This window comes from Eublepharis macularius, chromosome 13 (assembly GCF_028583425.1).
Source record: "Eublepharis macularius isolate TG4126 chromosome 13, MPM_Emac_v1.0, whole genome shotgun sequence".
Classification (NCBI taxonomy): Eukaryota; Metazoa; Chordata; class Lepidosauria; order Squamata; family Eublepharidae; genus Eublepharis; species Eublepharis macularius.
In genome coordinates, this window is record NC_072802.1 from 7,499,438 (window position 1) to 7,511,573 (window position 12,136).

A 12,136-nucleotide genomic window follows, 5' to 3' on the forward strand; every position below is an offset into this window, starting at 1 on the left:
CGAGCCCGCTGGCGCCCCCCGACCCGCGCTGCTCCGCAAACGCGGCGCCGAGGAGGGCTTTTGCGCCCCGCCCCGGCTCCGCTCGCCGCTGCCCAAGCCGCGACCCGAGGATCAGGCGCGGGAGGCGGGCCGGGGCCGTCCCGACGGCAGGAATGCGGCTCCGAGACTCGTGATTGGCCGGCCGGCCGCGCCGGGGCCGCTCTCCGGCAAGCCGCCCGGGAGGGAGGCGCGGAGGGCGGGCGCGGGCCGGGGCGATGCCGCGCCGATGAGGCGGCCCGGGGCGAGCCGAGGGCGGGCGGACCATGTCGCTCCACGCGGGCGGCTTCCTGCTGGTGCCCATCCCCGAGTGCCCCCTCCCGGAGTGCGCGCCCAGCAAAGTCATCAAGCTGGTGGTCCTGGGCGGCAGCGGCGTGGGCAAGACCGGTAAGCGGGCGGGGGCGACGCGCGCCAAGGGGTGGAGGAGGAGGAGGAGGAGGCGCCTTTCCTGGCCGCCCGGCGGCTTGCAAAGCCACCCGTGCAGTCCTGGACAGAGTTACGCCCCTCGAAGCCCATGGCTTGCGGTGGGCTCAGACGGCGGCAACTCTTCTTGGGAGGGCACGGAAAGAATCTGAACGGAGCCTGAGCAGCGTGGGAAGTGGCGCTGGCCGCCCATGGGGGATTCCGGGCGGAGGCCCCCGCTGAGGAACCAGCGCGGCTCTCAGCCCCCCCCCCCCCCCCCGCTGTTTGGATTGACTTTGTTTGCCGCTTGTCTTCTGGGAGAGACTTGAGGCGGATTGCAGAGCGTGGACCAAGCAGAGAACTCCAGATAACAGCGCAGTTGCTGAGGCAGGCAGTAGCAGACCTCGTCTCTTGCCTTGAAAGCCCGGCAGGGGTCGCCCTAAGTCACCTTTGACTTGACAGCACTCTTCACCCCCAGGGCCAGGGTTACATACAAAGAAAGAAAATACTGTTGAAGGTGCGATAGATATCCCGTCATAGGGGAAGTGAGTAATAAAAGTAGAAGACAATGCCCTGAAAGGTAAATTATGCATACCAAAAACATGGCCATAGACGATGAACCTGTTCCTCATAAAGCAACCCCCTGAGCTGCCCCATTAAACGAGGGTTCCAATCACCTTACAACAATGCACCCCCCCTTCTGTTTTGCACATCCTGCCAGATGATAGATGTGAGAGAGCCTCCATGTCCTGGTGGAGCAGGCTGTTCCGTGAGATGGGAGCCATGCGCATGAATGGGTAGTTGCCAGTCTCTCCTGTTTGCTGCCACCTGAAGGGACTGGGGGTGTTCTAGAGCACAGGGGGACCCACCTAGCTGGCCTGGCCAGTGCACTGTATGAACTGAATCTCTGCCCTGAAACACGTCCCAGAATCACACTGGAGATCTGAAGATGTGCAGAGAGTCCATGTATGCCATTAAAGGTACTTGATTGATTGCAGAGAGTCCTTAGCAAATGAGGCAACCTGGAGAGCTCCCAGAGGTAGGAACTTCATTTGTAGCGGGCACATCCCTCTTACTTGAAACACTGGGCTGTCTAGTGCTGAGATTCTAAGACGGTGTTTTGAGGTCCTTGGAGGGAAGGGAGCACAAAAGGAACACAGGCTTGAGGAGGGAGGGAGCCACTCAATGGAGGCCAAGCAGTGACTGGAGTTTCTCTTTTCTCCATGGGCTGAGCAAGAATTCCACAATGACTAGGGAGTGAGGATAAGTTCTCTGGTTTATATTGGTTTGTGGTTTTGTCATTACTTTTGGGTTGAACCAAGAGAGAAAAGACATTCAAAATCATCCCTGGGTGAGACTGCTGGAGGAAAGAGCCTCTGCCCTCCTGATCCATGTGTGGAACAGGCAGGCTAAGGGCTCAGGTGGGCGGAACTCTTGGGCACATAACCTTCATGATCAGTCCCAGATTTGTTCTGATTCCCATATTCTCATCAGCGGTAGCAGGATACCTTGAGTCTACTCGTCTACACATTGCTGAGAATCCTGCGGCACGTTCTAGGATACTCAACTGACCTCATATTGACTTTTGAGGCTTCCCTGTCGCATTGTGAGAGCCAGTTGTGCTCTGCAGAACACACCTGGCATTTTCAGGTAGCAGGAGCCAGCTGTGCCCCTCAGTGACAAACACCTGAGATTCCACCACCCTACAAAGGAGCCCCAGGGTTATTTGGGAAACAGCTTGAAAACAGAGGGGAGGGCACACTACACATTGTCTCACTACCAGAGCTTTTTTTTTCTGGGAAAAGAGGTGGTGGAACTCAGTGGGTTGCCCTCAGAGAAAATGGTCACATGGCTGGTGGCCCCGCCCCCTGATCTCCAGACAGAGGGGAGTTTAGATTGCCGTCTGCACCGCTGAGCGGTGTGGAGAGCAATCGAAACTCCCCTCTGTCTGGAGATCAGGGGGCGGGGCCACCAGCCATGTGACCATTTTCAAGAGGTTCCGAAACTCCGTTCCACTGCGTTCCCGCTGAAAAAAAGCCCTGCTCACTACACATTGTCTCACATTGCCTTTTGAGAAGAGATCAAGTTTCTGCAAGGGCTGCTTTATCCTTCCTGCACCCACTCATTCTTCCTTGCCCATCTTGTTCCAAGGCTCTTCCCTGTAGCCAGCTAGATTGACTTCTTGAGTCGCAGCTCCACTGGGGAAAAGCTGGCTGTAACGGGCACGGGGAAAGGGCGTTCATTGTATGGGAGGATCCGTGGGCAGGTATGGGTTTGGGCAGTTAAGGATTCTCCACTACAAACTTACATTACAAGACTAAGTCTCTGCATCTGCCTTCAAGTGTGTGTTTTGAGGAATTATCAGTTAGAGGAGTTTGCATGAAAACAGACTTATTTCTAGGGTTGTTAAGAGAAATTCTTGTAATTCCTCTTTACTCAGTTTCTCCCTGAAATCCAAAAATCCTTTTGGAGTCAGTTTCTAATCAATTCCTTTTTGATATAAGATAAATTTGAAAGAGGAGAGGCAGGAAGGGAGGTTCTGGAAAATTTCAGAAATCTGTAGATGCTCAATAGTGAAGAGTCCAGTAGCACCTTTAAGACTAACCAACTTTATTGTACCATAAGCTTTCAAGAACCACTATTTTGCAACTACAGACTAACTTGGCTAACTCCTCTGGATCTATGTAGATGCTCAGAGACAGTGTTTCCCCCCAGCCTTCCTATCTTTCTGCTAGAGCACCACTCTAGATTGTGTAACATAAACTACTGCAAAGGCTAAAGTTACAAAAGAGCACCTTGATTTGTCTTCAAAGAGAAGTGAAAGAGAAATCCTGCTCTTAAAAAAATAAGAGCAATGGCTGTATCTAAAAAAGAGAATTTCAGAAAAAGAAATTCCCTATTCCATAACATCTCTATTTATTTCTTTATTTTACTTAAAATATTTATTCCCCAGCTTTCAGAGAAAGCCCAGGGGAAATAGAGACCTGATAATGTTTAGAAGAAATTAAGGTGGTTTATATCATGTGATTTGTTTTCTTCAAGACAATCACCAGGGGTAAAAACACCCAGGGGGAAACTCCATTTAGTAAAAGGGGGAGGAGGGCTGTATTGGAGCCTCCCTAACAAAAGGAGGAGAGAAGGCAAGGAAAGGCAATAAATGAAAAGTATAAATAACACAGCAAAGATTTAACCTTAAACTTGGCAGCTAAGCCCATGGTTTGTTTTGAACAGAGTTAACATTAAATCTAAAAGGGCCAGGCTGTGATTGCTTTGCACCTTAACCATGTGGAATTCCCCCCCCCCCTGGTTAATAAATCTCCAATTACCCTTACCCTTTGTGATTACTCCCATGGATTGAGACCATCTGTCTGGAAAGAAACTTAGCTCTGCTCCCAAATCCACTTCCAAAACCCAACAAGAGGCTTAATTTAAATTATGTATTACGTTTGAACTGTCAGAATAACTCCAGATAGATAGAACATCTAATGAATAATTCTACTAAAACCAGTAGAATTTGCTGTATTGTAGGCCTAAAATGATTTCTCATATGTCACAAAAATTGCATTAATCAGGATAGACGTGATGGCTTGGAAGAAATTTTCTCTGGTGTATGGGAGTAAGATTCAGGTCCAATAGCACTTTTAAGACCAACTGGACTTCCAGGGTATAGACTTTTGAGAGTCAAATCTTGAAGGCTTATACCCTGGAAATCTAGTTGGTCTTTAAGGTGCTACAGGACCTGAATCTTGCTCTTCTACTACAGACCCACGCTACCCACCTGAAACTATCTGGCTGTATGGGTTTGTCAAGTCCCAGAGAGCTCTGGCTGTTTATTGAGTTTCTAGCCCTTGTGATACTGGAAATGTGTTTGTAAAAGTTATTAGACTGTGTCTTGACAGCTCCGAAGCCAAGAAGGCTTCGGAGAAGAAATTCATAGATAAATCTTTCGATTATTTTTGAAAGCTTTGTTTCAGGTGTTTTGAGGGTAATCCATCCACCATGTTCTTAATGAAATATACACTTTAAAAATGCAGTGTGTGATTATGGCCAATGTATTTGCCTGGCTGGTCCAGCTTAGTCCAATTTTGTCAGATTTTAAAAGCTAAGCAGGGTCAGCCCTGATCAGTACTTGGATGGGAGACCACCAAGGAAGTCCAAGGTAGCTATGTGGAGGCAAGCAATGGCAAACCACCTGTTTGTCTCTTGCCTTGGAAACCCTTTGGGGTTGCCATAAGTCAGCTGCAACTTGATGGCTCTCTGCTCACACTCATACAGGTTCGTGAATCAGCAAACTCCAGAAGTCAATTCTATACTTTGTGGCAAGCAAAGATTTGCTGCTAGAAAACATATGGCTTGGCCCTGAGATACCAAATCTAGGATTTTCAAACTGTTGACAGTTCAAGAGTAAAACTATAATAGAAGAAGTGAAAATAAACAGATGTCTTCTGACACGTTAAAGACTAACAAGACTTTATTCCAGCATAGGCTTTCTTGGACGGGATCCCCTTTTGTCACAGAATGTTTACAGCATGATGTATGGGTGTGAGAGGTTATGCACAATTAGCTATAGCTCTCTGTCTCATTGCACATGTTCATTTCTGATGGGTTCTTTGTTGTTGAACTCATTTTCGTTCCTTGAGTGCTGCTGAGATACTTGAACGTTCAGATGCGGCCACAGGAATTTTAAAATTCCAATCTTAAACCTACATGCTGTCGTCAGCAGTAATTTTGGACCCTCATCAGAATCCTTTGTCTTGCAGCCCTGATTGTGCGCTTTCTCACAAAGAGATTTATTGGAGACTACGAGGCCAATACTGGTAAGTCCACTTTCTAACTGTTGTTTCAATTCCGTTTCAAAGCCCTAGCTCCAGAGGGCACTGATGTGGGGCAGTTGCCAAGGGTTGCCAGCTGTGACTTGGGAAACTCCTGGACATTTGGTAGTAAAGCCTAGGGAGGGCGGGGGTTGAGGAGTGGAGAAACAGTAGCTGGAGTATAATGCCATAGATACCACCCCCAAAAGCAGCCATTTTCTCCAGAGGAAGTGATCTCTGTAGTCTAGAAATCAACTGTAATGGGGTGGGGGTTCAGAGTGACGTGTGATGGCGACAGATGCCTAGAGCCAAAGCTCCCAAGCCATTTCCACTCATAAGCATGATTTAAAGTGTATGTTTGGTTGAAAGTTAAAACAGAGATGGGAAAGACTTCAGGAAATAAAAGCAAACAACTTACTGTTGGATCCCTGTCAGTAAAAGTTTTTTCCCATCCGGTGAGTCCAATGCTTCTCAGGCCCTGGGACTCAAAGAGAAGATAAAATGGCCACTGAGCAGTCTGATAAAGCTGATGAGCGTGCAGTACTAACTAAGAAGGACTTAAATGAGTTTATGAGCAGTCTTGAATATTGCAAACAAACATAATTAATAGACCTGATTTCCTTGCAGTTAAAAGAAGTTAACGATTTGTTGAAAGAAGCAGTTTAAAAAAAAAGCAGACAGTGGACTGGAGTTGGGAATTACTTCACAAGATGGAATAAAAAATTGCAAACCTCTGAAGACAATATACATAGTAAAATAATAAATCTTGGCCTCAAATTAAGGCAAAATAATTTAAAATTCAGAGGATTTAAAGAAGCTATGGAAAGAACCCCATATCTTTCAGTATTCATTTCTACATGGTTAGCATCAGTTTTGGAACTAGTGGAGGATGTAGCACCTGTGATAACAAGATCATATTTTTTGGGTCCCCCACCTACACCTAAATCTAAAATCAGATTCCCAAGAGACATAATAGTCCAGTTCCTTCATACAAGAACAAAAGATAGAAAGGAGGACTGGAAATAAATGGGAAAATTTAGAAATTTTCCAAATCCTTCCTCCAGAAATCCTACAAAAATGCAAAGAAATGAGAGCAATCACAAAAACTTTAACAGAGTCAAATATAAGATATAAATGGAACCACACTTCAAAGTTAATAATTAATCAAAATGGGACTCTGTATCAAGCCCATGATGAAGAATCAGGAAAGAACTTGTTAGAGCTTCTGAACTTAACTACACCTGCAAAGTGACACTAAGGCCTCACCTGAACTTTCTTTATACTATCTTTATGCAACCCAAACTGGTCTTGAAAGGTATGAAGATTTTTGGAAGAAGCTCCTCCAGATAATCAATGTCTTCAATTCACAGATCATGAACCTTATTTTAGCTTTGGATATTGATAAATAAGTATATCTAATAGGGTAAAAAATATTAACTCTCTAGCTGTTGAAGTGCAACAGTGGGAATGGGAGTGGGGGATGGGAGTACAAACCTTTATCTCCTTTGATAAGTTAGTTTTTTTCCTGTGGACAGACAAAGGGCCTATCTGAGATAGGCCCTCAGATAGACAAAGGGTCTATCTGAACTATTGTTCAGACCTCCGCAGTAACAACTCTGTATAGAAGTATAGTTATTTAGCATTTTCCTTTAGAGAATTATATAAGAATATTTTATAGATACTAGACATTAACAGTGGGTGGGAGAAGAGATGTTTAGATCATTTTGTTAACCTATTGGAGTTAGATACAATGTTATTGTTTCCAAACAAATGCTTGCCGAAACAGCAATTTTTATACTTACTGAAGTCACTTGGTTATGAAAGTGTCACAGTAACAAATTTTAGATGACTTCTGTTAAATGTATGACTTGTAATTGCAAGGGATTAAACAATCACATTAAATTAAGAAGAATATCAAATTTACATTCCCAAGAACATCCAGTTATTTTTATTTTTACAAGAGATACATTATCGAACTGTAGTAATACAAGTGCTGAAGACTAATTGGTTCACTCATCATTTTCAAGACCCCTGGCACATCGAAAGCCAGGGGAGTTGCAATTTATATTTCTAAAAATGTTCCTTTTCAATGTTTGGAGACACAAATTGACCCCAAAAGTCACTTTATTTTTGTAAGAGGCAAATTAGATGGGTCTCCGCTAATACTGGTGTCCCTCTGTGCCCTCAATTCAAAGCAATTATCTTTCACTGAAGAAACATTATCTCAGCTGGCCTTTTTCCAGAAGGGTGAAGTACTCATAGGATATGACTTGAACCATATAGTTAACTCGCACTTGGAGAAAACATATAAATCTCAAAAATACAGAGATAAAACTCAAGAAATTACAAAACTAGGAAATATTCTTGATCTATACAACCTAGGAGATGTTTGGCATATCCTAAACTGAGGAGTAAAAGAATATACATACCATGTCGATGTTGATGACATATATACTCGTGTAGACTTTATTTTGGCTTCAATAACATTAATTACTCAGATTCAAACCTCAGATATAGGCAGTAGGATATTATCGGGTCACTCATGGGTTACATGTCTTTTGGCAAACAAAACTTCTGATGGTAAGGGTCCTAACTGTAATTTAAATAACTTACTGTTGTTAAATGATAGCATCTGTGAAGACATATCAAAAGAGATTGATTGTTAGTTTGAGTTTAATACAAATTGTGAGGTAACGTTTGATATTTTTGAGATGCTTTAACTCTGCTATTAAGGGTAAATTAATTTCAATTACCACTGCATATAATAAAATTAGACAAAAAATGGTCTCTGACTTAAAATCAAAAATAGACCAATTAGAAAAAAAAACACAGTTTGGGGTAGTGGTTAAGAGCGTGGGATTCTAATCTGGAGAACCGGGTTTGATTTCCCACTCCTCCACTTGCTAGCTGGGTGACGTTGGATCAGTCACAGCTTCTAAGAACTCTTTCAGCCCCACTCACCTCACAGGGTGTTTTATTGTGAGGATAATAATAACATACTTTGTAAATCGCTCTAAGTGGGCATTAATTTGTCCTGAAAGTCAGTATATAAATCGAATATTATTATTATTATTACATGAAATATGGGGGTAGGAAAACTTTACTTAAATTAAATATAGAACATAAAAAATTGGACTTGTTAGAAGCCTCCAGAATAAAAAAAATAGCTTTTCTAAAACAAACATCTCTAGTAAAAAATCCAAAAAGTCTAAGATGGTTCAATCGTAGAGTTTCAAAAAAAAGTCATCTAATTTAGTTTATTCAGTGAAATCTTCTCAAGGCAGTCCTTTAACAAAGACTAAAGATATTTGTCAGTCATTCTGGGAATTTTATCAGAAATTATTCAGAAAATCTTTAATTTTTGATTATCTAAGTTCTATCAAGTTTTACCCTAAAATTAATCCTGAACAAAATATATGGACCAACCCATAACTTTAAATGAACTTTTAGAGGCTATCCAAAAACTAAAAACAAAACGTTAGGTAGAGAAGGGCTACCTATAGTGTTCTATTAAAAAATTAAAAATCAAATACCACCACATTTAGTTACTACATTTAACTAAGATCAGAAGGAAAAATGCCTCTTTCATGGAAGGAGGCAAGGATCATAGTAATCCTAAAAGAAGGAAAAGATCATACAAATAGGGAACGATACAGGCCTATATCTATTTTAGATCATGACTTTAAAATATTCTCTACAATAATTGCTTTGAGAATGAATCAAATAATTCCAAATTATATACATAGAGACGAAACTGGTTTTATTCCAGGTAGGTCCCTCTCTGATAATATTAGAAAATCTTTAAATATTATTAGTAGAGATGAGCACGAACCAAAATATGAACCAAAGTTCCTGATGAACTAGGCCAGTTCGTGGTTCGCGAACTGGCAGTTTGTCAGAGCCCATTTCTGACAAACCACCATGAACTTTAGGCTGGTTCATTTGGTTCGTTTTTTGGTTCGTCACTGCAGACAGCCTGGCACCAATCAATCAGTTTCCTAGGCAACAGGGGATGGACTTCCTGCAGACCTTCTGCAGACCCGGGAGTGGCCTTCTGCTGACCTGGAAGTGACCTTCTGCTGACCCGGATGTGACGTTTTCACAAACCAAACGAACCGGTTCATGAACCAGGGCAGGTTTGTGAAAGTTTGTGGTTCGTGAAATGCAATGAACCACGAACCACACGGTTCGTTTTTTTCCAGTTCGTGCCCATCTCTAATCATTAGTCATTCTCAAAATAATAAAACAGAATCTTTAATGTTGGTGATTAACGCCGAAAAAGCATTTGATAAGTTAGAATTTTTTTTAAAAAACAGTCCTAAAAGTTATGGGGTTTGGAATAAATTTCCTTAGAATAATAGATACTTTATATTACTTTCCTAAGGCACAACTTTTTATAAATAACTTTAGATCCGATGACATCACATTGACAAGAGATACTAGGCAGGGTTGTTCTTTTATTTTTTATTCGTGATGTCATTAGAACCATTAGCACATGCTATTCACCAAGATCAATCCGTAAGGGGAATTACGATAAATTCCACTACCTGTAAACTAAGTCTTGTTGCAGACGATATAGTAATATACATTAGCAACCTCAGGAATTCTATTAATAATCCGATAAAAAACTTTCAATCATTTGGTAATCTCTCAGGCTTTACAATTAACTATACTGAAATGGAAATATATCCTATGTACTTAAACAACAAAAAAGGAATATTAGACCAATATAAATTTAAATGGGTAGCCAAATCATGGAGGCATTTAGGAATTAATATCCCTCTTAATATAACAGATATTAATTTTAAGCCTCTTAGTATATATGTTCAGAATACACTGCAGGACTGGTCCAAATTGGTTAGAAAAATTCAAACTAATCAAATAAATTATCCTTACAAAATTCTTATATTTATTCCAAAATTTACCAATTAAAATAGGCTTAAAGGATCTACAATCTTGGCAAATGAAACTAAGCAAATTTCTTTGGTCAGCTAAAAGACCTAGAATAAATTATTATTTATTAACTAGACCATCAAAACAAGGACTAAGCCTTCCAAATCTTAGCAAATAACTATGAAGCAGCCCAGATTAAAAATATCCTAGTTTATAATTTGCTTAATAAAGAACAAGCATGGCTTCAAATAGAACAAACTTATGCCAAACCCAGCCTTCTATAGGAAATAATCTGGAACAAGTGGCCGAAGAGAGATCCAGTACAATTTTAAATAACCACTTTATGTTAACTACCTTGCAAGAATGGGACAAAAATAAGGCCTTTTTAACTCCCAGTACGTCTCCTATAATGACATTTTTGGGGACAAATGTGGTTTCCTCCAGGTCAGTATAAGAATTTTTATAAATTTTGGAGAAACAACAACCTTTATAGATTCTTAGACATTTTTCATAAAGCTAAAGTTGAAATCCCAAATTTAATTAGAAATTTAGATGGAGATGCTGTGGTACCAGTATTTTCAACAACATAACTTGATATATAGTACAGATATCAAGACACTAACAGATCCTTAACCCCATTTGAAATTCTTATGAAGAATAACCAACACTATGCAAAAAGTATAATTTCCATACTTTATATGGAAAAACCAAAAAATATGGACTACTGTTACTACCCCACAAAAAGCTTGGCAAAAGGGTTGTGGGAAAATTATAAAAGAAGACCACTGGAATTGTATTTGGTCATCTAATGTACACTCCACTAACAGTGCAATCCTAAAAAGAGTTACTGCACTCTAAGCCCACTAAAATCAATAGGCTTAGACTGAAGTAACTCTGTTTAGGATTGCACTGTAAATCTATTAATGTGAAAGTTCAAACCTATAAAATCTTTGCTAGATGGTATTACACCCCATTAAAACGTCACTATTGTAAAGCTAGCAAAGATTTCAGATGCTGGAAACAATGTGGTAGCGTCGGCACATTTTTGCACTGTTCGTGGACATGTCCTAAGATCCAAGCATATTGGGATAAAGTCATCATAATTATAGAAAAAAAGTATAGGCAACACAATGCAACGTAAACCTGAAACTATATTGTTGAATCTTTGGAAGAACAATAATGTCCCAACTCAGAGAATAGAATAGGTGTCATTAATGTTAACAGCTGCCAAGACAACAATAGCTCAAAACTGGAAGAGTGAAAAAAAATCCTACTATTAGACATTGGATGCTAAAAATTTGAGATAATATCTGACAAAATAACCAAATAGCTTTATCAGAGAATCCTAATTATCAGTCTTTTTTGTAGAGAGATGGCTCCCCTTTTTGAACTACATTTCAAAATTTACCTCTGAAGAGATGATGGTACCTAAGAAATATATTGACTTTTATTTATTTATCATATAGTTATGTAATTCAGTTACTTCTTATATAGTTTGTATTGTAATGTCTGGAATGAAGTTATGGTTGTATTGTTTTTTTTGTTTAATATAGTTATTGTTGGAAAAGTTTATAAATAATTACTTAAAAAAAAGAAATCAGCTGTGATTCTGGGAGGCTGTCAGTTCTCCCCTGGAGATTGGCAATACTACCTGAGTCATCAGAGCCCCGAAAGAGATGATCAGGGGAGACTGATCTCCTGACAAAAGCATTGCTTGGTGTCTAATTTCTCCTTTGACTCAACAAGGCTTTTGCATTTGGAGGCATACAATGAATACAAAGGCGAGGTCATGCTCATGTAGCATGAGAGATTCAGGATGGGATGGGAATGGGGGTGAAAATGACAGCTGTCCCTCTGCAGGACTCTTGAGAGCATTGGAAGGGAGGGGTGCTGGTTTCTGGCTGTGAAATATTATCTGGCAGAGGAACCACACCAGTCCAATTACATGAAGACTCCCCCTCCCCCCTGCAACTACCTATATTATTGGTGAAGGA

The 12,136-nt window shown here is 41.1% G+C and overlaps 1 protein-coding gene across 1 annotated transcript in view; it reads left to right on the plus strand.

Moving 5' to 3' along the window:
* Positions 1-263: 263 nt before the first annotated feature.
* Positions 264-12,136, plus strand: part of LOC129341321 (ras-like protein family member 11A-like) — a 31,401-nt gene continuing 19,528 nt past the window's right edge. The window contains exons 1-2 of the mRNA XM_054996448.1: positions 264-423; positions 5,199-5,255. Coding sequence (XP_054852423.1) covers positions 303-423; positions 5,199-5,255 — 178 coding nt within the window. The 5' untranslated portion in view covers positions 264-302. The remainder of the gene's footprint in view (positions 424-5,198; positions 5,256-12,136) is intronic.